Source organism: Bombus impatiens, unplaced genomic scaffold, assembly GCF_000188095.3.
Source record: "Bombus impatiens unplaced genomic scaffold, BIMP_2.2 scf_1283, whole genome shotgun sequence".
In the NCBI taxonomy this organism is placed as follows: domain Eukaryota; kingdom Metazoa; phylum Arthropoda; class Insecta; order Hymenoptera; family Apidae; genus Bombus; species Bombus impatiens.
This window is the reverse complement of record NT_177702.1, coordinates 294,992-322,107: the sequence shown is the minus strand read 5'-3', so window position 1 is coordinate 322,107 and position 27,116 is coordinate 294,992. Positions and strand designations below refer to the sequence as shown.

The 27,116-nt window shown below is 33.1% G+C and overlaps 4 protein-coding genes across 5 annotated transcripts in view; 1 reads left to right on the top strand and 3 right to left on the bottom strand.

Moving 5' to 3' along the window:
- Positions 1 to 298: 298 nt before the first annotated feature.
- Positions 299 to 7,699, bottom strand: LOC100742115 (succinate dehydrogenase [ubiquinone] flavoprotein subunit, mitochondrial). Its single transcript, XM_003493745.3, has 10 exons — positions 7,444 to 7,699; positions 5,412 to 5,838; positions 3,272 to 3,670; positions 3,025 to 3,193; positions 2,460 to 2,626; positions 2,113 to 2,339; positions 1,891 to 2,035; positions 1,496 to 1,800; positions 1,321 to 1,420; positions 299 to 1,196 (listed from the first exon to the last, which is right to left on the bottom strand). Exons 1-9 carry the CDS (start codon positions 7,501 to 7,503, stop codon positions 1,334 to 1,336), a joined length of 1,986 nt encoding a protein of 661 aa, XP_003493793.1. The 5' UTR covers positions 7,504 to 7,699; the 3' UTR covers positions 299 to 1,196; positions 1,321 to 1,333.
- Positions 3,738 to 5,555, top strand: LOC100742234 (high mobility group B protein 4). Its single transcript, XM_012392141.3, has 4 exons — positions 3,738 to 4,488; positions 4,593 to 4,695; positions 4,755 to 4,991; positions 5,071 to 5,555. Exons 1-4 carry the CDS (start codon positions 4,352 to 4,354, stop codon positions 5,182 to 5,184), a joined length of 591 nt encoding a protein of 196 aa, XP_012247564.1. The 5' UTR covers positions 3,738 to 4,351; the 3' UTR covers positions 5,185 to 5,555.
- Positions 7,700 to 9,583: 1,884 nt separating the features above from the next.
- LOC100741995 (succinate dehydrogenase [ubiquinone] flavoprotein subunit, mitochondrial) lies at positions 9,584 to 16,874 on the bottom strand. 2 transcript variants are annotated; one of them, XM_033323890.1, is made up of 11 exons: positions 16,800 to 16,874; positions 15,815 to 16,039; positions 15,288 to 15,574; positions 14,805 to 14,943; positions 14,557 to 14,725; positions 12,921 to 13,116; positions 12,648 to 12,845; positions 11,185 to 11,379; positions 10,477 to 10,620; positions 10,277 to 10,387; positions 9,584 to 9,848 (listed from the first exon to the last, which is right to left on the bottom strand). In XM_033323890.1, the coding sequence occupies exons 2-11, from the start codon at positions 15,915 to 15,917 to the stop codon at positions 9,762 to 9,764; spliced, it is 1,629 nt and encodes a 542-aa protein (XP_033179781.1). In that variant the 5' UTR covers positions 15,918 to 16,039; positions 16,800 to 16,874; the 3' UTR covers positions 9,584 to 9,761. The 2 variants fall into 2 exon arrangements, with proteins under 2 accessions (XP_033179781.1, XP_024227174.1); XM_024371406.2 differs by lacking the exon at positions 9,584 to 9,848 and having other exon boundaries at positions 11,181 to 11,379.
- Positions 16,875 to 17,326: 452 nt separating this feature from the next.
- LOC100741801 overlaps positions 17,327 to 27,116 on the bottom strand; it is a 12,654-nt gene continuing 2,864 nt past the window's right edge. The window contains exons 3-9 of the mRNA XM_033323893.1: positions 26,871 to 27,116; positions 25,749 to 26,155; positions 25,378 to 25,455; positions 22,133 to 25,147; positions 21,725 to 21,808; positions 19,604 to 20,560; positions 17,327 to 19,132 (exon numbers count right to left, since the gene is read on the bottom strand). Of these exons, the coding sequence (XP_033179784.1) occupies positions 18,919 to 19,132; positions 19,604 to 20,560; positions 21,725 to 21,808; positions 22,133 to 25,147; positions 25,378 to 25,455; positions 25,749 to 26,155; positions 26,871 to 27,116 (5,001 nt within the window). The 3' untranslated portion in view covers positions 17,327 to 18,918. The remainder of the gene's footprint in view (positions 19,133 to 19,603; positions 20,561 to 21,724; positions 21,809 to 22,132; positions 25,148 to 25,377; positions 25,456 to 25,748; positions 26,156 to 26,870) is intronic.

Sequence of the window (27,116 nt, the reverse complement as noted above, 5' to 3'; positions counted from 1 at the left end):
GTAGCAATTTTTATTTAATCAATAAAATTCTTATTTATGACCAAAACATTAAAATTATTATTATGGGTTTAATAAACGATATTCGTCAAAAAAAGTTGGTGTTATTTATAAACACAAAATAACAATAAATAACACAAGACATATATATATACAACACAATAATCATACATATGAAAAGTAAAATTTTACATATACAAGACACGCATAATTTACGCAGCAGAATAATTTTTAATCAAAATAATATAGTGAATAAAAAGGAGTATGCGAAGGTTTCTCTTTTATTGACAATTTTATGTACATTTTGCTGTGTAGCATATCCACTCATGTTGAATTATATCAAAGTACATTATTCTGTTTATGCACTTTCTTATTTCAAGATTACTTATTTGTATATTTCATGAAATATATAGTACGATAAAAATAATACACTACTGTAATAGCCAAAGTAGAAACAGATTGATCATCAAAGAAGATACAAACCATACTATATATTGAATGCTGAAATAAGTACTGAAATAAGCACTCCAAACTAGAAACACGGACAAAATTGTGCTATATCAGAAAAGAATGAATTTTACTATCAAATATCAAATACTGGGAAGTTTTGATCACAAACGCATTAAGTCTAGTTGTTACTCTTTAATTAAGACTGTTTCTATATTGATCTGTGAACTTTAAGTATATAGCCGCATTGAAAGTGGCATACTTTTGCTGTACAATTTTTAGAGAATATTAACTCATAAATTATCGTACAAAATATCTCCATTATATAGCTCTTAATATTATTGGGTACAATTTGCAAAACTGTTCGGTAGAAAAAGACATTATTCCGACTGAGAATTACACAAAGAGACAAATACTGAAAAGACTGCATATAGAGGTAAGGGCAACGTTGCTCCTTAAAAAATCTGTGCGTGAAATTATTTGCTGCCTAAATCACGCTAAAATATTTTACTATTTAGTTTACATAAACGCAGCACTGATTTGCTAAGAGATCGGTCAAACTCTTCTTTGAAATAATAAAGAGAATCTCAGCACCATTATCCTACAAGGACAACTAATCTTGCTTGCAACGCGTGCAAGTATTGACAAGAATTACACTTTGGTGTACGACATGGTTCACGTGCAGTAATAAATAAAGTTGCTGCATTGTAATGATAGGATATTGGTAACTTCTTCTTGTCGATCGTTCCGTCCTGTACAAAAATTAAACAATTGTACGGACAATTTTACAATACATGACCATGAACAAATTTCATTAAAAGACTAGGACAGGCTAAAATTATATTTAAAATTAAAATATAATTAAAATTATATTACTTCGAACAGAATTCTAGTAGGAACGAATTGCAGGTGGAACCGTCGCACATTCTTGTTTATCTAGAGTATTATCTATGACTGGTCTAAACTCAATAGATACCTGAAAAATTTAGTTTAATTTAGTAAGCTATTCAAAAAGAAAGTGAATATAATTCGTATATAATTCGATATTTACTTCGCCTGTTCGTGGGTTGATTTTTGTAAGTGTGTGTTTTCGCCAATGTTGATCCAGTGATTTGGGCTCCTGGTTCCCTATCGGTTTACTATAATCGTATTCATCAATTCTATCTCTAAAATCTTCACGTGCATGAGCCCCGCGACTTTCTTTCCTATTTTCCGCAGCTACTATTGTTTGCATAGCATTGATCATTAAGTTTTGTAATTCAAGAGACTCTACAAGATCAGAATTCCAGATCATAGATTTGTCCGACACCTTCAAATCGCTCAACTTGTTGTATAAAGCAGACATCTTCTGACAGCCTAATAGAATTAAAAAATATTTTATCTTTAAATCGCTATTTACAATATTTCTACAACAATTCTAAATTAAATTTTCAATTGTATTTCTACCTTCTTGTAATGTTTCAGCTGTTCTGAACACGGCTGCATGGGTTTGCATAGTTTTCTGCATGCTTAATCTCAATTCTGCCGTAGAAATACTGCCATTTGCATTTCTAACCCAATCCAAATTTGCTACACTTTCTTCTCCAGCATTCTAAAATATATATTAATCACAATAATCGGTTTTTGCATTATACTAATCGATAATCATTGCAAAAACATGTTACTAACAGGTTTCAGAGGACCAATGGCTTCTCCTGGCTTATTTTCCGCTGCGATTGTTTTAGCACAAGCACGACCAAACACAACTAGATCTAATAATGAATTTGCACCAAGACGATTGGCACCATGAACAGATGCGCAAGCTGATTCTCCACAGGCATATAGTCCAGGCACAACTGTATCCTCGTCATTTTTTCTTGTTAGAACCTGACCTCTGTAGTTTGTAGGTATTCCTCCTATATAATTAAATTTTTAATAATATGAAATTGTTATCTAATAGGCTTACATTACTTTTAACATTTAATAATGTATCTTCCTTTTAGGATCGAAATTTAAAAAAAAAACTGGGTACATACCCATATTATAGTGTACCGTAGGTATAACAGGAATAGGTTCTCTTGTTACATCAACTCCAGCAAATATCATTGCTGTTTCTGAAATACCAGGTAGCCTGGCTGCTAACTGTTCAGGAGGTAAATGATGGAGTTGCAAATAGATATGATCTTTCTCTGGACCAACGCCTCTAAATAAAATTAAGTCATATTGATAAATAAACCATCGTTAATCTCATATAACTCTTTTATAAGCTATCAAAAAATTATGCAGTTAGTGTATCTAAATTTTTAGCGATGAAATAAAATAAATCAATATAAATAAATATAAATGTTATGTTTATAACAAACTTTGACTAAAATCTAGTTTTTATCTGTTTTTATCACAAGGATTTTTAAGATTGTATGATTACTTAGTAGAGAAATTACTTAAATGTTTAATATAAACAGTAATAAATCGTATAATGATATTCAGTGCAGATAGTAAAAGAATTTTCCATTTATTTCGCCTCGAAGAAATTATGTATTTCCACTTTTTGTATGATTTCAGAATAATCTATATATGTATGTGTATATTTAGACGACTTACCTGCCTTCCCGGATTTCTATAGTCATAGACCTAGATACAACGTCCCTAGAGGCTAAATCTTTCGCGACTGGAGCATAACGTTCCATAAACCTTTCACCTTCACTATTAACTAGATAGCCTCCTTCACCGCGACTGCCTTCTGTAATGAGGCAACCAGCTCCATATATTCCTAAAATAAGAAATAATGTTATAAATATATCATAAACGAATGTAGAAATCAAATCGATGTTTACACATTATTTTGTACCAGTAGGATGGAATTGCACGAATTCCAAGTCCTGATTTGGCAAATTGGCTCTAGATATCATTGCAGTGCCATCACCAGTGCATGTATGAGCAGATGTGCAAGAAAAATATGCACGACCATAGCCTCCAGTTGCTAGTACTGTGTTTTTAGCATGAAAACGATGGAGTGTACCGTCCTCCAAAGAAAGAGCAATCACACCTCTGCACTCTCCATCCTCCATTAGTAAATCCAGGGCGAAGTATTCGACAAAATAGTTGCACTCATAGCTTAATGATTGACCATATAATGTATGAAGTAGAGAATGACCTGTTCTGTCTGCTACGCAGCAACATCTGTGAGCTTGACCACCTTTCCCAAATTTCAGGGATTGTCCACCAAAAGCACGTTGATATATTTTGCCTAAAATAAGAATGATTATTTCAGAAAAATTTTTATTTTAATACTGCATATACATAATAAGGTCGCCTTTTTGTGATTAATAATTCTGATTATTCTATAAATTTATGGAATATTTTATCTATAAATTTATCTTTTATCATTACAAATATCACTTTGAAATTGAAACTATACAACAAATAAGCATATTCACATTACTAGTAAGAGTACAACAATACCTAGGTATCAGCTGAAAATGACATAATGAGGTCATAAATTGAGACATTTAAGGGGAGATAAGGAGCTCGAATTGTGGGTAACCTTTGTTCAGGGCTGTATAATAACAACTCAGAATTATTTCTTCCTTTCAAGTAGGTATGTTGGCGGTAGAGAATTCTCTGGCAACCCTGGTCACTGGATGCATACAGCCCTGAGTGCGGCTAGATCAATCGATATCACCGTTTAATGTTTTACGTTTTAATTTACGACCACACTATATCGCTTCCAACTATGATACATGGCAACCGTAAAATGTGATTTGTTATTTTTAAATGTCAATTATAAATTCTTATCAATACTGTTTTTGATAGTTATAAATTTTGGTAGTAATAATACCTACGTCTTCAGAATAACAGGTTCGTGAGTAAAAAATGCTTAGGTATTATTATAAACATTGAAAAATTATGAATTATATGGATTTCAACTATGGATAAAAATATAAAACAGAAGCAAAATTATAATGGATGTGCTGAAAAGAATCGCAAAGACGAAGAGTATAAAACAGATAACCAGATTCAAAAAATAAAAGAATCTGAATCAAATTATAGACTGAAGTCAAATAAGTAATTTGTACACTTTTAGATATTTTTATGACTGATTTGTTATAAATTGATTAATTAATTATCATTATATAAACAATTACTGTCTATATTTAATATTTGTATAGTTCAAATCAAAGAACCCATTCTCGTTCTCGCTCACCATGTAAGAATTCTAAACAATGGATAAGTTCAAATGCTTTCATAAATTTTGTTCAGGACTTCAGACAAGTAATTAAGTATATAAGAAATCTATTTTTGCTTATCAATAAAAAAAATTACATTTACAGAATCTTACTGGTGTCAGAAGTACAAAAATATTCCAGATAGCTGGTGAAAGATGGAAAAAAATGCCTTTTGAAGAAAAACAACCATATATAAAGGCAGCTATGAATATTAAAAATAAAAAGCAAAATCAACAAAAGATTGAAAACATAAATAATGTCGTTAATACAAATACAGAACAACCAAAGAATGAAGATACACAAAAACAAGAAAAAACTGGCAAGAGAGAAAGAAAGAAAAAGGTTAATACTTTATTTGATTAAATTAACTAAAACCTTTTATCTCTTAGACAGTATGAATAGTATAGGTCTTTAATTATAGGAACCAAAAAAATCTATTAAGAGTAAAAGTAATACTGAATCAGATAATGAATCGATCTCTTCTGGTACAACAGCCACAAATACAAGTGAAGATATGTCGGATATGAGTTCATAAATATAATACAATCAGTTATATAAATGTGATGGTATTTATAACCAATTGATGTTTTGATAACTTTTCTCATTGTGTAACTTATTATTAAGAAGACTCAAATTTTTCATATATAATAAAATTTTTCATTTGTATTAAAATATATTTATGATCCGTGCAAAATTTAAAATGATACATTTACTTTTTATATAAAACATACAATGCTGCCTATATTTTATAAACAATATTACCATCTGAAGTTCGACTGAAAGGCATGCCACAATTCTCCAATTCAATGACTGCCTTTGGTGCTTCACGTGTCATATAATGAATAGCATCCTGATCACCCAACCAGTCAGATCCCTTAACTGTGTCATACATGTGCCACTGCCAGTTATCTTCCTCCATATTACCCAAAGCAGCATTGATACCTCCTTGAGCAGCAACAGTATGTGACCTTGTAGGAAATAGTTTAGTAATGACTGCTGTCTTGAATCCTTCAGCGACCAAGCCATAAGCTGCACGCAATCCTGCTCCACCAGCACCCACAACAACAGCATCATAAGTATGATCTACTAATGGATAATGCTTAGAAACATTGTCTGAGATTTTTGCAGCCTTGCCATCTGGGGTATAATGAAGTTTGCGATTTGTAATGACCAGTAATCCAAATTTGTTCTGAAATAACATGAAAGCATGATAAAAAGATTGGTTAGGATAAATAGACATCACATGTGATAATTATACAAAATCATGACTGAATCTTATATCTATAGTGTCTGTACATAGCAAGTGTATGTATGCATAGACTTATACATATATATAGCATAATCACATTGCATTAATATTCTATTTATAAAACACGAAGCAGTTTTAGAAACTGAATTGAAAAAAGTAAGGTGACACTGTTTAAATCGTTACAAAACGCAATTCGATTTAATAAATGACTTAACCGTACTTTAATACGTAACATGTCACTCGTGATATACTGATTTTTAATGGCATTGCAACATCAACGATATCTGACCGAAGATTTAATCTCGAGTAATATTTTTCGTAATAAGACTACATTTTGACAAATTTTTTTAAAGATACATAAAAATAAACCTAATTTACAATAATTTTTAAAAATTTGTTGTGATAACAATAGTTTGTTAGTATTGCGATAGAAATATAATAATGATATGTAAAATTATGTAATTAATTAAGACGCGTGATTGTCCTGTATCATAAACAAGGTTAATTGCGTTTCGTGCAATTTTATCGAAATGTACTGAAATATATTAATGGGCTATTATTTATTGAATGTATCATATAAATGATTAAAAAGTTGTTATATACCGGAATGTAATTATCCTTATCGAATTGAAAATGTTTTCACAATGAGGCCATAGAATAGAACTATGTATTACTCGATGAACATCATTTACCATATGGAGACTAAGAGAAATGATATGTTGGCGATAAGTTTTTTGTCCTATACTAGATATACTGCATTTAAATTTCAATTTTATACACTTTTAATCATACTAAAGTCATGTTGAAAAAATGGCTAGTGGTTATAAAATCGAATATTTAATACGAAACAAATTAATAGAATGAAAACCAAGTAATTATCTAAAACAGATTTATTACGCTTTTATTTCCGATTAATATAGTATGATGAATATAAAAAAAGAAATTCGAAGATGGTAAAGTTAATGAATTAACACATGAAATGATATTTAAAGAGTGTAATTTCGCGCTAATGTCAGTTTCCCGTGCCGGTAGTTTATCCGCAATTATAATTAAACTTCTAAATAAGATACAGCAATTTTTTTTATTGTCACGTATTTAAGGTCAACATTAAAGTGAAGAATAGACAAAAAAATATTTGTTTAGTGAAGATAACGGAAATTAGAATCGTTGTTACCTACTTTGCAGTGAAAATCATGATTATTGAGTAGGCCGGCTATTGTGGGGTGGCGCGTACGAAATGAAAGAAGTGCGGTAAGAAAAGACATTCGACGTTAGAATTGTCTGCTAAACGTTCTCCTGTCTAGCTTGAATTTATTCAAATCACTATTATTTTAATCAGCGTGTTTCCAGTATTTATTTATTCATGACTTTTAGACAATTTTAAAAGACTGATGTTTATAACGAAAAATATTTTGCGAGAGAATCGATGCAGGTATTCGTTAAGACATGTTAGTAAACTTACGTAATTGATCAACGCCGAGTATTATATAGCAGGTATATCATTGTTAGATTAAAAATTACATAACTTAACGAAAATCGGCTTACCAACGTCGTTGTGGGAGGATTTCTCGCCAGTAAAGACGATAGCTTCAAAAGACCGCTCATCTCGGTATAATGTCACTTGCTCAGGTGAAAATGTTATTATTAACAATAACACGCGCACCTCTTTATCGAATGCGCGATTCGGATTCACCGTGCAAATGCTAATATTTGTTAACTTCACTCCCGCACTTCTCGCACGGCGACGTGAAGTGTACAAGTCGGTTGAGTACCGACTACTGGCGGAAGCTTCCTGACGAATATCAGTGCTGCCAATCCTATCGTCACGAGATAACCTCGTTTGTAAGGTGCTCGCTAATTTTTTGCTTCAATCTCATTGTTTTTCATTCATACACTTTGTTTGTTTTTAGCATTTTTAAAGTATAATTGTTTTAATATTAATCCTTCGTCCTTCGAAATTTCGAAGTTAACGTCACAAATAATAGTTAGCCGTAGGCGGGAAAATTAAACGATACCGCGAAAGAAATCAAGCGGTTCTCATTTCACTTTACATACGATGGGGTGTTAACGGTATTTTGAATTATGTAGCTATACGAGTGCGTGGGTTCTAAAGGGAAAGTAACTCAATATAATCTGTGTAATGTACATCATTTACCTGTGCTCTAAGGAATGAATATTAAACTAAAAAATCTAAATAATTCAAACTCTATCGATAAATCATTACAAGTAGGCATCGATATAAATTAAAAACGCTAGTGAGAGTTACAGAACTTTAACAATAGAGAGGTAATTTTATTCATATTTGTATATAGTCGTTGTTTTTTTAAATTTAAATTTGGCCATTCATTGCTTGGTGAAATATCGATCATACCAAGTTGGTTTCAAAATGTACACGTGTACTACGATGTTTCAGAAAACTTCAGAATCTATGATTGTTTGTGTTTCGAATTCCACAGCCATTGATTTCGCAAAAATTCTCACGCTTTATGAGGTTGTTAACACAGCTGCTAACGGTGCCTATGCTTAACCGAACTTTATTTCCTGTAGTACGGGGAGAAAGAAAAAAAAATGAGAAAGATTTGTCGTACTCCGGGGTTAGCGGTATGGCGCACGTTTCGTTTCCCTATTGGTTGATTCTTTGTAGGCTCGTCTCTATATACATAGGTAAATCTCATATCGTATGGTGGGGTGTCACATGGTGTCACACATACAGGTACCTTAGTCAGATGTTACCAATACAATAGCTGATCAAGTGTTGGTAAGTGTAGGAATGTAGGAGCACGGTTTACGAAACAAATTAGCTTGCACTGATTCATATATAGCTAGTGTAAGTATTCATTGTTCATGTTTAAATATATATGAGTTCTACAGATACGATCTATTTGTTAAATTTTTTAAATTTTCAATAGAAAACCTTATTATATAAATATGTTAAACATATAAAATGTTGTGTGTACGTGTAATAAAAAATGAATACTTCCTTTTATATTATTTTACTTTATTATTACATCTTATATCCGATACAATCAAACAATAAAATTATTTGATATGTTTTCGACTAAACTTTTGCATGCAGATAAGCTTTGTCCTTCGTTGTTTCTGATCAGTTATATTCTGGTTTTTCTAATTGTTCCGAACATTTTATCTTATATTTATTTATGGAAAAATAAGAATTTTAAACAACATACACTTTAGATTCATTGAACATTGTTTTCTAAATTCAGAGTCATTTGTATCGAACACAGCTTTTTATTTTGTAAATAGTCAAGAAATAAAACGTAATTACTTCCAGAACAATTCTGAAAAATATAATTTAAGGAGATGTTCTTTGAATATTAAATTCTGAATGAAAAATAGAATACATCGATGTAAGTAGCTATCTTTCACTCTGTTATCTACTTATCAAATAATCATCATCCGATTTTACGAATATCGATGTGAAATAATTTCTCTTTGCGAAAATATTCGAGGGCAACGGTAGCTAATTTTTAATCGTGTTACAATGTCCGATAGTGGTCGTAAACAGTGCGAAGAATGGCTTTCACTCTGCAGGATAAGTGATACGTTTCGTTAATTGACTATGTAAAATAAGGTGACAGACAGGTCCGTGCCTCCGGTTGGAATTAATTACAGTAATCGATTCGACACAGTGGACGAAAGTTGTATAAACAACAAAATTTGCAGGTTCGTTGTTTTAGCGGTTTCAAGATAGAAACATAGCTCATATCTGTATTATCAATCATGTCAATACAAAGAATGTTGATAATATTAGTAATATTATTAGCCATGTTAATTTAGGAAAAAAGAAAAAATCAGGCGAAAAAGGTGAAAGGGAAGAATCGTAATGGGATTTAATGATCGTATTAATATACTCGAATCGATGGAGGAACATGTCGGGCTTCTGTTTCGTCCAGTGTCGTGTCGATGACAGGACGATAAGAAATGCTGATCTGTAAAGGTGGAAATATTTCTGATATTTCAACTGATAAAAAGAATACACAATTGACATATTATATAATCTCGCAAGTTTAAATATAATTGGCGATAAAGTTTCAAAATTCGGTTCAAATGCAGCTACACTTTTATATTTCATTTTTAATTTAGAAATAAAATTTCGAACATTTATTATTTAATTTTATTTAATCATGATCGAAAAATCATTTAATAAAAATCATTGCGCCCCCGCTATAATATAATAATAAAAATATAATATTAATAATAAATCAATAATATAAAGTAAAAATGTTGACTATAAAAAGCTAAAGTTATCAATAAACAAAATAATTCTGTCGGAAAAAGTATACCATCGAGGCGCTTACATGCATTGATATGCCGTGAAATAAGTGATAAAGGAAAATAGGAAATCCCGATAACTTACCGATCCATCTGGTCGGGACCATGTGAGTGTGTGTTTGCGCCAATGCTCAGCATATGATCGTTTCTTCTGACCTTCAAGCGGTTTCGAGTAGTCGTATTCATCGATTCGTTCCTGCAAATATAATTTTCGTTCGATTTCGTCGTGAATATTAGCCAGCTGCAGATCGAATTAGATATTAGATTAAACAAAGATATAAATACTTTGAAATCATCCCGAGCATGAGACCCTCGAGACTCTTTTCTGTTTTCGGCCGCGTAAACGATGTGCATACAAACCAACATCATGTTTTGTAATTCTATGGCTTCTACCAGCTCTGTGTTCCAGATTAAAGATTGATCTTGAACCTAAAACAATTCGAACATGTTATAAGTTTCAATTCTTTCTAATTCTTAACACGTATTAATCATCAGAAAATTTCTTTTATTCCTGATATATATTAATTTATGTCCAGTAAATTTTGTTCTTTAATTTATTCCAAAAATACAGTTCAACTTATAATTTTGAGGGTCGAAAATTGATCCCATTTATCGTTGAAAACAGTCAGCCATTAACACTTAACCATTGCTACGTTCGTAATGCATAATGCCTTATCTGTTCCTGACTCCTACTTACATCGTATCAAACACAAACCAAACCTATTGTTATTTTATATTTTCGGTATAATGTCTTAATTAATTATTTATGAGGCTGTGTTTGCACAACTCTATGTAGCAGATCGGCGAAGCTGCTTCGCACTATTTGTATATAGTTTAATATTTTTTTCTTTCTTCTGTTCATGTCGACATCGTCTGATGAGAAAAACTTGGGACAGTATATCGTGTGACAGATAAAACGGATTAAATGTCGAGAAGATGAAGACCTTATAACTCAATCTTACATAAATGCATCATTTCGATCAATTCACCTACACATATATCCGGCAAGTCGCAGGTAAAGAGTCGCGTCATCTCACGACATCCTCGTTGTAATACATCGCAGGTTCTGAACACCGAGCAATACTTGTGCATAGTTTGCTGCATCTCTTCTCGCAGCTCGGCGATAGGAATACAACCTTTTGCATAACGAGTCGCGTCAAAGCGGCAAATAGACTCCTCGCCAACAATCTGTACACATACGTAAGTATGCAATTGAGTATAGTTATAAGAGACAAAATAACAATAGGATCTTAATAATAGCCGGTATTTTGTTTCATTATTTGATTCGAAGCTTCAATTGCGTTTGAGTTTTATTATTGAAAGATGAATGAGAGATTATAAATAAAAATTGGTTAAACCTGTCAGGATAAATGATTTTAATATAAACGTATATCGTTGCTATTTCAAACTTTCCAGTGACAACATTGAATATTAATGTTTAATTCAGATAGAGAATTATTATGTACGTAAAGACGTCACATACACGTAAATGAAAATAGCTGTGTATAACTGTGTATAACTAGAGGAAAAATCACAATAGGATATTAATAATAGGCAGCATCTTACGTTCGATTGTTCAACTTGAATCCTCGATTCGAGTTTCACTATTCAGAGTTGAATGTTTTTATTGCAGGATGATAAATGAGAGGTTATGAATGAAAGTTAATTGAATTAAAATGTCCTAATGTGTTCTTTGTGTATTTAATATACAACTTGAAGGTTCACGGTTGAATAATTTGAGATATTTCTGATCAGAATAAATAATTTTATTTATTTAATAGAATGAAATAAAAATATACAATATATATATCACAAAATTAAAAAAAAATCTTGATATTTTAAATGTCATTGCTATTTCACAATTTATTGTAAATCCTTCTTAATATTCTGTCGTTAAAACATAATATACTAATAATATACTTCTAATATAATTCTAATTGGACATTGAATTTCATTGCTTCATACAGTGAACGATGTATGTATAGATTGTCGGTGAGACTACAAAATAAAATAAGATTACAAAAAAGAGCAGATTTAATTTCTCTTTTACCTCTAAAAGTAATAAATTATAATTGGAGTAATCTTTAGTACTTTATGTTTAAAAATTAATTATTATTATTATTATTATACATAAACCAATCATCTGTGAAATATTTATGTTATTAGTGTTTCACTTTTGTCTGAGACAACAGATCTTAAAATCGAAGCATTTACGTATTTAACTAAGTTTACCGATGACTATTTCATATACAGAGTGGATGTATTATAATACAGATAGCCATAGCATATTGTAGAATTTTTGTAAGTATCTTCTTCAATTATGGAAGCATAAATGGGTCCCACTAAAAAACTATGTGAATTTATAATACGCGAAGAAACATAATTTTGTATTCCACAACTCATTAAGTATTCCGTGCCACGTATAACGAACCATCGAAAATAAATTGTGCACTTACGGATGGTAAGTCCTCGTGACGTTCTCCAGGCCTGGTCATGCAGTCGATCTGATCGGAGATTGCCTTGCCAAAAACGACTAACTCCAGAAGGCTATTGGCGCCTAACCGATTGGCCCCATGGACAGACACGCACGCGGTTTCACCTGCTGCCCAGAGTCCTTCGATCACGCTATCTTCCTCGTTTTCTCGCGTCAGAACCTTGGGCAGAGTTACCAACCAGTGATTCATGCTTCGTGCGTAGTTGGTTTAGCGAAGGGCGTTCTAATTATTCACCTGTGCTCGCCAGTTCGTGGGTATGCCGCCCATATTGTAGTGCACTGTGGGAATGATAGGTATCGGTTCTTTTTCTACATTCACGCCGCTGAAGACCCAGGCTAAGTGCGAAATTCCTGGTAGTCGCGTGCGTATTGTTTCTGTTGGCAAGTGATGTAGTTGCAAAAATACATGGTCTTTCTTCGGACCTACACCTCTGGAATGGAATAAATTTCATGGAAGTCACAAGGATGCAGTAGTTTCGTGCTAATAGAAGGAGATGATCTTTATGTGTTTAATTTTGCGACTTAGGTTCGTTTGGATAAATTAGGAGTAACTTTCATAGGATCGTTATTAAAGCACAAATGTGGAAAGTATAAATTGTATATATTGATATAAGTTATTTATATATTTATATAATATTATATAACCTATATCAAAGATATAATTATATAAATAAATAAAATAAATAAATAAATAAATATATGTATATAGACTTATATGTAAATTATGTATACGTATGTTTCTTAAGATATTTAGATATATGAATATCATTGGATTTCTTACAAATCATCTTACATAATAAATATAAAGAGTGTTACAATTTCTTATCAAGAAAACTTGAGGTTAACTCAGAGATTACAAGTTTATTTCGCATTTATGATGTAATGAAACTTTTCCATCTTTTTCCATCTATGACCTGAAAGTTATTTCATGTGCTAGTATATAAATATTATATAAATAGATAATTTAATGTACCTACAGAGTATTAGATAATTTAATATGTCTACAGTAGTAAGTCTTCTTTCTCGTTCAATAGTTTTACCAAAGGTCAATATAGAAATCTTTTTTAAATTCTGATAAATGAGAGGGAAGATATAAGAAAATAGACATAACGGGATCGGGTAAAAACAAATCTGTTTTCATAAAGTAACGGCGCCGGAGAGCACCGAAGAGCATGGTATGTTTCGTTATACGGTAGAACTCCATTTATCTTGACCAGCTCACCAAAAGTATATTTGTGAAAAATTAAGTTCATTTTAATATTCCAAAAGTTAAAACCTAAGATATTAAGCGATAAAAGTCGGGGATGTATTTCACATTATAATTGAATTTGACATTGCGTATTTCTATTAAATGTATCGTAATTATTGCATATTAAATTATTTTCTTTTATTCGTACAATCTTGAGACTTTTCACTTGTAGTATGTATTACTTTAAACATTTCACCTATAGCTAGAGTTTATATTAGGTCGTCCGGAAAGTTTCTTTCGTTTTATAAAGAAATAATGCATGGACAACATTTTTCGTTTTATATTATTTTATCGAATTACGTATGATCCATTTTTTTATCAAAATAAAAATCACAACGTTCGACAGATTAAGTTTCATGTTTGTATAAAGATACGTTGTTGTAAAGGACGTGTCTGTAAAAGAAAGATACTTTTCGGACAACCTAATATAATCGGGGTTCACTGATTTTCCCCACTACCAGTGAATTCCAAGTAATAGGAGTTCACGCCCAGATAAAAGTTTAATTCCTAAGTTTAATCATAAGTTAATGTGTAATAAGTAAAATTCAAATAAATGGTGTTTTATTGTCGATTATGGCCGCGAAAGTGTTAAATATATTCATAGAATTTCCTATATGCTTACCTTCCTTCGAATATTTCCATTGTTATTGCTCTGGATACGATATCGCGAGAGGCGAGGTCTTTCGCGTTCGGCGCGTATCGTTCCATGAAAAATTCTCCTTCGGAATTGAGTAGCTTCCCGCCTTCTCCACGGCTACCTTCTGTTATCAAAATGCCGCTGCCGTATATTCCTGGCGGAAAAATCGACTGGTTAAACGGGGAAAGCTTTTGCCCTTGCGGATTCTATTTTCCTTTTTGCTACGCAAATACCGGTTGGATGAAACTGGATGAACTCCATATCTTCAAGGGGCAATCCTGCTCTGGAGGCCATCGCCATACCATCTCCGGTGCATACATGTGCCGCGGTGCAGGACAGGTAACATCTTCCTGCTCCTCCTGTAGCTAATACCTGGAAAAGGTGTCAGCTTGTTTATCGGCTCGATATTTAATGCTCATGTTTAACGACCCGTCGCGCCGTTCCCTGGCTTCGTAGGATAATATGGTAACATGATGCTAAGGATACCGTGTCTGAAATTTTTCAAAAGCAAAAACCACGATGAAATGTGGCATGCATGGGACTTATACATATATTTAGTAAACAATTTGCAAAGTGTTTTCTTTCTTCGTTCCTTTTACTTATTTTGTCAAAAAATATAATTTCAATGCATACGATGTTATAAAATTAAAAGAACCGCTTTGTACATCGTTATGCAGCAAATATTTTAATTCTATTAATCAAAGATCAATGTTTACTGTATGATGAGCCCTGAAGCGATGCAGAAGTCCGGTTTCTAGTTCCCATGCTAAAACTCCCTTGCAGCATCGTCCGAACATAAGAAGATCGAGGGCAAAGTACTCGACGTAATAATGGACGTCGTAACGGAGGCTCTGCCCATATAAAGTGTGTAGTATTGCGTGACCGGTTCTATCCGCGGCGGCACAAGTTCTGTGAGCTTGACCACCTTTTCCAAACTTTAACGATTGTCCACCAAATGCACGTTGATAGATTTTTCCATCGTCCGTACGGCTAAAGGGACAACCTAAAATACGTAAATTTTGATACTGCTAATAGTTTAAAAATAAGACTTTGAAATTTCATATAATTGGTTAATTCTAATTCATTTTATTCATTTAATTAATTTTAATTTAATAAATTGGTAAATTTAATTCTCAAATATGAGAGACTTTCGAATATGATTCACTTATGTTAACTTTTTTTATTTTATTCTTTATTTATCTTATTTCATCAAAAAAGCTATATTTGGTACTTAAAAAATTACCATAATTTTCGAGTTCATAAACTGCTCGAGGTGCTTCTCTTGTTAGGAAATGTATCGCATCCTGATCTCCTAGCCAGTCAGACCCTTTAACGGTATCATACATATGGTAAAGCCAATTATCCTCCTTCTCATCAATAGCGGCATTTACTCCACCTTGAGCGGCGACAGTGTGAGATCTTGTAGGAAATAATTTTGTGACCACTGCCACGCGGTAACCCTTACTCCCTGTTCAATAAAAGCACGAAAACAAGATCGTTGAGAATTGATAATTAAAGAATGATGAATTTTCTAACTTTACGTGGTAGGTTAATGGCAGATAATAAACATAATAAATAATAAATTCGTTAAACTAATATGTACAATGTTTAACACGTTCAAACTGGTGTGATCCACTGGTGGGCCGTAACCAGCGCTTCTATTTGGCGGCGTGGATCACCGGTGGGTCACACCATATTTTTATCATCGCGCGGCAATTACGTTTCCAATTTTAATTTATAAAAATGTTATTTAACGAGAACTGGAATAAAATATAAATATTATTGGAGAAGGTGCGTACGAAAAATTATGTCGGCTCGAACGTGTTACGTAAACAAACTTCTTGGGTTCGAAATAGAAATTTTATAAAATGGCTAACTATTTAATATGATCTGACTGATCGGCAGGTCACGCCGCGTGATGGTAAAACAAAGGTGTGACGCACCGGTGACGCGCGCTGCCAGATGAAAGTGCAGATTGTAGCCCACCGGTGAATTACACCAGTCAAATCTCGTTTACATGATTTATGAATTAAAAAATAGTTCATATTTTCAATTTTCCTTTCAAGTTGACTATAGAATTATGCAATGCATGTGCAACAAAATGCATAATTACTTTTTTAACCTGACTTAAAAGATAATAGCTTTTTTTACTGTAGATTATCAGATGGGTAATATATTATTTTAATTTAATTCTCGAGTTATATGGAACGTGTTTGTAATTAAATTACCTAAGCCAAAAGCCGCTCTCAACCCTGCACCACCCGCGCCCACGATCACAACATCGTAACAATGATCTATTAGGGGATAATCCTGCAAACAGTATTTGAAACATTAAAATGTCAATTATTCGTGGACATACATTTTGAAAACGACAAATAACAAATTTTATTAGAAAATCTTTACGTTACTATTTTCCGTTCCACATTTGGCTTTTTCACCTGGACTGACATTTACGTGAAAATATCTACTAGTTTTTCTGTTCAAGTATTGAGATTGTGAACCAAACCGCTACAAAAAACCGAAACATAAAAATCAAGGCACTTTAAAAAATTAGTTTTCTAATAATTGTTACTGCTTACAAAAAATCGTGGCAAACAGTTCACAGATCGTAACATTATTTCTTGAAGTTTGTGTGCAGCATGAAGTATAATTACACATAAACAAGCTGCTATGTTTGTTCGTCATTTGATAAAAGAAGCAAAATATTTAATCATGACTATTTTCAGAATGTAAAACTCATAGATAGGTACAATACTAGATCTTGTACAAGCATAACTTTATTGCACTTGCAAAAATACAGTTCAAAACATAGATAATTTGTTATATTATTATTAGGACAATGTACATTTAGTTTGGTATGGATTTCTCTGTTAATATTTATGTTCATATATTTTGGTAGATTCTTTTTTAAATGTTTTTTTTCCTGTTTCAATGCTCTTTGAGTACGGATGATAAAGACGAATCACTCTTAGTAGGATATTGGCGCTATTTCGGCAGATGTGTAACAACTACTCTCGTTTTTTTCATTTTTCCTTTCTATGAAGAAAGTTTTTCGACTTATTAAAGTTAAGTTTTTAGACTTATTAAAAGCGCTGCCCGTGCGTTTCGCTACCCACCCGTAATTTATTAATCTTAGTAACGATTAATCGTTGTTATTTAGGCGCGAAATTGTACCAGCAATTGAACTATTACTAATAAATACTCTTAAACTTACGCTACAATTATTTCGTTACACACATATATAAAATACATTATTTGAATAAATGTATGATTTATTTTTGTCCGCCTTGATTCGTTGTGCTCACTCTTATATAAAAAGTTCATAAAAAAATTACTAGGAGGTAAATTCAGGGAGAAGGTGGAAGAAGGCGGTTTTCGATATATCGCTTACTTACAAACGTAAAGTTGAAGAGTAAAAAGCAAAAACGATTAATGAGTATCAAACAACGAACAAGATAACCCAAAGTACAAAGAACAAAGTACATAATTGTTATACTATAAAATTATAATTTTCGTTCTGTCATGTACTTGCAGTTCAACAAAAAACAAATGCAAAGTTTCCTTTTAATAATGCGTATAAATGCTCGTCCATTTTTTTATATGAAACAACAAAAATCATAATTTCACATATTTGTTACAAAGAATATAATCTGCGATGAAGCAATTGTATTATATGTAACTTTCATTTTATATTCTTATTTCATTTTCATACATATACGCGCGAATGTTTGAAATAGAACAAGTTCGAGTTTTACAATCGCAGCACGTTAAATCCAAATTAATTGACCTTTTAAAATCTAATTCTCGTGTTAACTAAGATAATAATGGCGAGTCCTTTAAGTTGATATTACTCGATGACAGAGATGCAATTACTGCCCAACAATTCTGCAATTATTTATATTCGGATCTATTTTCTGCAACTTATTTTCGTTTTTCTTGTGTGTTCATTAATACTTGAAAATTTAACGTTTCTAGATTTTTTTCTGCAAATTTCACAATGACCGAAAACCAGTAACTAGAGCACATAAGTATATAGGTCTAACTCTAAACTGCAAGAATAAAAAATCTTCTTTTCTCTAATGATTTCACGAATATTTAAGATAGTTCTTCTTTCAATTCCTTTGTGCCGATACTTTATCCTTCGTGCTTCGAGTACCTGCTTATTACGATTGTTTATATATACGTTTGAATCGGTTTTTCGTCTGCAATTTTAAACTATAGTTTCTTATAGACTATAGTCCCTTTCGTTTAAAAAGCTTTTGCAATCGATTCGAGGCTAGAACAATTTACTCAGAGTCGATTCCTTGTGCTTCAAAGTTGTTTTTATCGGTCGATCAGCCGAGTGCTTCAAAGCACGAGTCTTTTGATACCGCATTCGCAACAAAACTTGGCAGTTTCCGGGAATTTGAAACCACATCGGTGACAATATTTGGACATCTTGCATTTGGTCATGTTCGTGACTCCATCGCTGTCTTGACGATTGTTCCTCAACAAATCCTCGTCGAAGCATCCGACCACATCGTTAGTGCTGCGTCCATGATGCGAATATTTGCGATTTAAACTAGGAGGAAGAAATTGAATGGGGGTTTAGGCATGCAGGAGATTACATGGTACCGACGACAATTACGGCAAATTACGGCAAATTACACACATAATCCAAAATATACTCTAGAATATAATCTATCGTTCGTGTAAAAATTGACTTGAAAATATTTAGAGCTTTGAAATGTATTATCGTAATGCAGAGCAATCTTTATCGAAGCGGATAATTGTTAAGTAAAAAATATGCATACCTATAATATAAACCGATTTGAGTAATAACATCGATTGAAATATGAGTATGAACGAAGAACTAGGGGTCAAATATTTTAAATATCTCTAAAGAGACGCGGAATATACGTATACAAAATTGTACCGTATAGGACATACATATACGCGCGCGCGCGTGTATGTGTCATGCAGTAGAATAATAAGATAAGAATTTTCACTAATATTTTATACATACTATATCACTAAACAATCGCATATTAACCTGCTATAAGCGGAATCGGCGCTCATTTTATTGTAATCTTGTCTTTTGTAGCTCTCGGGCGAAGATAGTTCCTCATCGCTAATTTGTCCATTGCGTTGTCTGCCGTGAACAGGGCTAGATACGGATAAGGAATCACTTTTCATGAAGGATTTCAAGGAGGGGAAGGAACTATTTTCATTCTCGAACGAGGTCATCAATTCGTCGAACACAGAATTCGATCGTTTGATGTCCACATCCGAAGATATTATGGAGCTAAGGCTCAAATTACTGCTTGAAAGGTTCGTATAATTATTATTCCTGCTATTTAGACTGTTATTCGATGACTTGTAGGTATCGCTATTTTTATGAAACGATCTTTTTTCATGAGAATTATTCAAATTTTTTCGATCCGGGGTAGTTTTAGATGCGGAGGACGACCGAACGGAAACGGAGCGATTAACGTTAGGCCGAATAACTTTTGTTGAGACTTTGTCAAGAATTTTATGAACTCTTTCCGAGTTACCAACAAAACTTCTACTACCACAATTTGTAGCGTCGATTACTTCACCGCCTAAAGCTTTCGATTTATCGATAATTATTCGCCTACCTAACTCTCTAATGGGAGATTTCTTTTCTAGCTTCGTTTTACAAATCGAACCTTTGAATTCCTTGTTCTCTTTGAGATCTTTGAAAAAAGCTTCTTGTGATAACGAGTTAGTCTCGGTGGAATCGCTCGAGAAATCTGACACGAGATCGTCGAATTCCGATGGAGGAGCTATCAAGGACGATCGTTTTTCAGGACTCGAAAGAGATGGCTGGCAAGGATATTTGACGAAAGCCGAGGAATGAGAAAGAGGAAAAGAGGAATCTTGGTTTTGTTCAATCGGCTGACTGTCCGTCACGGATTGTTCGCTGGTGTCCGACAGCAGGTCATTCATCTGCTGCTCTGCTAGTAAGAAAGGATCGTAATCCCTGCCGCTGAAAGCACAATTAGCGGTTCAATGTCATCCCTATTGCACTAGGAGACGTTTCTTTCGGGAACATATCGTTTTTTAAATTATTAATAGTTTTGTGATTGATGCATTGATTATCCAAATTGAAATATTAATATAATTTCGCAGGAAAATTTATGATACAGAAAATAATGAAATTTACATATAGAGCTTACATAAAACTACGTATCAAGATTTCAAAAAGTTATCCGTCGATTTTCATAGATAGATGTCTTCGTAAGTAATTAAAAAATGTGTAAATAAATAAAATAAAAAATTTGAGAAATCATAATCTATAGTCAACCTATAGTCAATAATAAGTTTAAATTCAATTTGTATACCAATAATATTAAGTAAAACATTACATAACATAAATTTATTTACAATGCTCGTATCGAAGTATATAATAGAACTATAACCATTCTTTTTAATATATATTAAGGAATTTTAAGATTATTTTTTGTAATGTATTTTATAGAACTCTAACAATACGTAAGATTAAAATGTTCAAGAAAACATTTACTGTACGAAAGATCTCAAAAAAGAAAGATGTCTTACGTAGTAGAATCAATGCAGTGTGAGTAATATAAAATCTTATTTCATAGAGGATATCGCGTATACGTACGTAAATATATACACGGAATAAATTGAAAATAGCTGCTTGAAATGTAGTAAATGTGCCATGATAAAATTTAAAACGAAGATATTAGCAGTAAACGGAAATTCATCGAAAAATCTGTCCCATGCTTACATTGATCTGTAGTGTATCGAATTTTTCAGATTTCCTATTTTAGAAAGCAATCAACGAATGCCAAGGTCGATAATGCGCCTGTGGAACGATAACGATATGTACACAAAATATCAGAGAAGCATTTCAGCCTGGGATAAACATGCAAAGCATGTTCTTTAACCAATTTTCGAAGTAAATCTTCGTAGAATGTGATAGTTAAACTCGTGTGGAGTCACACATGCGATACAATATACATTAAAGAACGTGCCAAAATTAAATTTGCGGTTCGAACAATTAACGATATCGTAATAAGAATTGGCTTGAAGCTGTCGTTTCGACAAAATGAGCTAACTTGATGACAATTCTGCGAGAAGTGAGAAATTTGTCTTGACAATGTTTGTTTAGCCTGCTGGGACTTACGTTCTACCGCTAAGTACGAGATTAAAATCCGGTCTCCTGCGCACATAATTGCTCCATACGGGACGTAATGGCAGTTTTATATTCCTATAATATTGTACGTGCATTACGAAATCTAAATACAGTATAAAATTGATGTTTTCATTTCGTAACGGTGAATGAAAATTGATATTTTCAATTTGTAATAAATTACGTTACAAATGACAACATCGATAGCATATTATTAAATTGTTTATCTAGGAAATATAGATTTAGATAACATTTCCAATTCAACTTCATATTTATTTTAAAGTAAATTTATAAAACTACTTTACTAGGAGCGAAATTGATTACTGTCGTCGTATTATAAAGATTTGTTCTATAAAGAACTAATAAATATCCTGAAAAATAATCTAACAAGCCTATTCCTACCTGTGACATATCAAGGAAGAGTTACTGGGAACAGATGGGAGAATGCGAAATTTTGGATTTCTCTTAAGAAACCTGCTCGCCTCCTGATGCGGTGGATCGAGATTGATCAATCTATTCTTCGAAGCTTTCGATGCCTTCTCCCAATACGTTTGATTATCGATTTTCTCCTTTTCGTTGCAGTTTTTTTTCATTATCATATGGCTTTTAATCTCCGGCAATATTCTAAATTTGATACTTCTATTTCTTGTACCAATTTCCTCGATCGTTTCCACTTCAACAGATTCGACTTGCTTCACATCCGTGAGATCTACTGCATCGACGGATGATGCTAAACTATCGCTGCTTTCATTCAAAATACTCATATTTTCTACCTCGATCGTTTTCGGTCGATGTGGTTTCAAGGCTGTCGATCGATTTATTAATGAGTCATGCAATCGAACTCGTTGACTTAATTTGAAGCAAGATTCTGACAAAACTATCGATCGTAAACTGCGGGAATTCTGCTTGGTTCTATCGTTTTTGTCAGTGACAGATTTGAAGTTACTTATATTATCTTGTACACGACGTTCGATGCTGTTATCACTATTGCAATCGAAATCTTTGACCGAGCAATTTTTGTAGATTTCTTGCACTTCTTCGCTTATGCCATCTTTTTTCACGGCCGATTTCTCGGATATATTTGACGTATTCTTTGAATTATTATTATCTTCAATAACAGTATATTCTCTCTTATAACAACAATCATCTTTTTTCGGGTTTACACCGAAATGATTCGCTAAAGATTCAGTTAGATTGCAATTATAATTACTTTCGTTAAACTTTATTTTACTTTGTGCTTCCGAAGACTCTTCCATAAGATTATTTGCTAGAACATTCGTATTTAACAATGTATCGCAAACTTGACTCTCAGAATGTAAGGAATTTTCATTAATATTAACAGATGCTTCGCCAACATTGTTCTCACATTTGAAATTTAGGGAAACTTCCGCCGGACAGTTACAAATATTTATTTGATTCGCAACTTCTTTTTTCTGCACTTCTGGAAATTCTATTTGCTCTTCTTTCTGCACTGGCGATGTAACGTTCAAGAAGCCTTCTCCTTTCTTTTTTAACAAGGAACACGTATCTCTTAACAAAACTTTTCTCTCTCTTTGTACTATCGGAGACGAAATTGTTGAGGAACCTTCTATATTCTTATTACATTCGTTATGTCTATTGTTAGAGGGACTAACTGCAAAATTAATCTTTTCCGATTCACCAATCTTACCACGAGACGAATGCCTGGAGTTTAAAGAATTTAAATGTCTGCTTTCAACCCGATATAACATCTCAGATCCTGTTTGCGTGTCAATTTCCACTTTCCATTCGGAATTTTCTGGTAGTAGGCATAATTCTTTCTTAAAATTTTCGTAATCCTCGCATTTGAATTCCGAATAATTCTCAATGTTCCTAAATGGTGTGCTTGATCTAGTTGGTTGTAACATAACGTCTGTATCAAATGGATTAGTTTCCATTTCTATCCAATTTGTTTCAGAATTATGAAACGCATCGTTATTAATATTCTCATTTCTCGTAGAATATTCACATTGACTTTGTATCGATCGAATCGAATTTTTTGTATCAATATCAAGTTCATCATTATCATTGTCGGCAGTTTTAATATATTTTCGTTTACTCCATTCATTATTTTGTTGATCATTATGTAACATTAATTGAGTTACCTCTTGATTTGCTTCCTGCATATTACTATTAGCAATTTTTTTATTTTTTTCGGGTTCACTTATCTTGCAGATGTCTGCAAATTGTCCATAAGAAATTGAAGATAGCAAATTTTCTTCAAGTAAAGGCAGTATGTTTCCTTTTACATTTTCTTCTATCGCGCCAACGCTTTCATTTGCATGTATAGTTTGTAAATTTTTGCAATCTAATAGTCCTGTTCCTTTTATTATAGGTACATTGGTATTCAATGCATGAATATCGCTATTTTCACACAAATTTTTTTGTGAATGCATAACTTTGAAATTATTACAAGAATTCTCCGCATTATCTTCAAAATTACCTTGTGCAAAAGAATCAGCAGAAGTGGTCGGTTTTAGTTGCTTCTTCTCTAAAATTCTATCCCTCGATGATTTAAAACTTTCAGAAGGCGATATTGCATCTGAGGTTTCGAAATAAAAATTATCTTCTTGAGATTGCATCTTATTTATCATTCTTTCGTCTTTTATTACGGAATGCTTTGACACATTTGTTTTAAGAGTTCCCAGTTTTAAATCCCTACAAGAATTTCTAGAATCGCTTGTTGTGTTCGCTTCTTCAGAGACAACGGAATTAATCGAAGAAGTATAAATGTGACTCATTTTATCCAAATCTCCTAAACAGAATTCCACACGAGGACTATGTCTTACTGGTTTCCATTTTTTACTCCTCGTAATATGCATGTCATCAGTTTTATCACTCATTAGCGAATCTTTAAACGAATACGTTTGATTCAACGTCGTTGACGCAGTCGACCGATTCGTGTTTTCCACATTCATACTTAATGCAAATTCGACATTTTCCATTTGCTTTTCGTTCAAAGATAAATCCTTAATGCTTTCTTTCACATCTTTCGCTTGATTTGTTTCCACAAGCTGTTTCCACGTTATCAACTGATTTTCTCTATATATGATGCATGACTTCACAGTGACACCCATAATGTCGTCGTTAATCGAAATATCGTTTAATGTTGGATTGCCTTGACTTCTAGCAGAAACGATGTTCGCTTTCAATGATCTAGCAGAATGTAATAGTTGATGCCTCTCGTCTTGTTTAGTTTTCTGGCTCGTGGTTTTATCTTGTCTCACTATTCCTTGCGTCTTTTTCGATTGTTTGCTGTACGATCTTGGCAAGGGGACGCTGTTGCATTCTTCGAAATTTTCTTTCTTATGTTTTAAGGGCGGAACAGGGAGGTGAGAGGTTCTTTTAACAGGGGAAGCAGGTCGAAAGGTAACCGGTCCGGCCTCGTCTTCCAGTGGTCTGAGGATGAGGAAACAGGATCAAGGATGTGTGCCTGACATCAGGAGAAGGTCATCAGGCTTTATCAATATCTGATGCATGCTGTCGCTTAAATATTTCTGACTAAAAACAACCTTGTCCCTTTTCCTTCTCCTCATGCACGCTACTAACATGTACTTAAATTAAGCTCCACGTATGTATTTCCTAAGACGCACATTGATTGTGGTTATGTATATTAAAAGGCAACATACCTATTTATACGATCTATCAATCGTGACTTCATCGGAACCGTAGGGCTGGAGGACTCTCTCGTTTGACTAAGACGTCTTCTGTAATTGTAAAAGTAATTTAGTCAAATTAGAGTATATGTATATATAGATATTTGAGAAGTTCGTGTTATTAAAAAAGTGAAGTTTTGATTTTTGAAAGATGTCATTGAATTTATAAGGTGAAAGATAGTTAAAGGGTAGATTTTATCACCGAATTTATATGTACTCCGGTCACATGAAACGATTTATGATAGGGTAACTTCATTTATGATAGGCTCGAGGCTCAAATAAATGAATTTCAGTTGTATGCCAAAAAGTATTCGCTTTTTCCAGAAAAAAGTCAAGCAACTTACACGACAGTCGATTTCTGTTTAACGGGGTTGTCTTTGGTCTTGTTGCAACTCGGTGCTGATGCGCTCTCTTTGGCTTTATTATTAGCTGCCAGTGTCGGCAACGTTTTGTTGCCGGAACTCAGGGTGATCGCTGAGCCTGTAGAATACTTCTCGCGGGTTGCTTGTCGACGACTCTTCAACACTGGAGCTCGATATTTCATCCTTGCTTCAAGACGTTCCTTGGCGATGTTCGTCGCAGGGCTGACCGGCGCTCGTGTAATTCTTTCCTTGCACCAGGCCACGTGTCTGTCGTATGCCTTGACACCAAAATGCCGGTTACAGGTAGGACACATGCCCTGTTCGTTAGCGCGTGTTGGTGCATTTGATATGATCGTTGTGCCACACTGTTTCTGCATCGTAGAATCTGCCTAAAAATATATTGCAGCACCGTATAAAATCCTACGATATGCAAATAGACTTTATATATTCAAATTTACAGCTTATATATCTTATATAATAATTATTACTACACAGCAATAGATACACAGATGAAAATTCAATCAGCAATAATTATATTACGATTTATCAACAAAGCAGCAAAGCAGATATAAGCAAACTATAATTTTATAAAGCACTTCGCGAAGAGAATTCATTGCATGCACGAATGCACTTGTATCATTCGTGATGCATCTGGGTTAATTCTATCTGCAATTCTCACCTCCCCCTGCCTGCCTCACTAGTTACCTTCTCATTTCAATTCAACCGTGCAATCTTATATTACCCAATTATTTCGTTTACATATTATGTATAAATTTGTCTCTTGAATCGAAGTCATAAATATATAAAATTATTTGTAACAATTGTGCTAATTATTTTTACTGATCGTTCCGTTTCATTAGGTTAATTACGAAATAGTTATTTACTAATTTAATAATTATTTCCTTTTAAAAACACAAGTAACAATTTTTCTTAAACATACGATACGTTTTACATAATACATAAAGGTATGTATTTCAAGCTAATTTACTTATCTGATTTTAAAATTAAAATTAAAGCCTCTGACTTTTATTAATCTTGAGATTGAATATACACCTGTAAAATTTAATTGGTTTACGTTAATACATCAGAGGATTCAAGACTTACGATCTCGTTGCGTGCTGCGCGGATAGCCCGTAGAAAATCATCATGCGTTTGTTTCCAAGTGGATTTGGTATTGGAGAATTTATCATCCAGTGAACGTCGTTTCTTCTCTTGCTTGGGTAGAAACTCTGCCAACTCGGTGCCCTGGATCCTCTGTTTGGCTGAGTCGAAGGGCTTCCTCTTCTTGTTCGCGGATCGCTCGCAAATCTTCGAGTGCTTGTCCAACGACTGCGGCATAAAGGTCCGTGC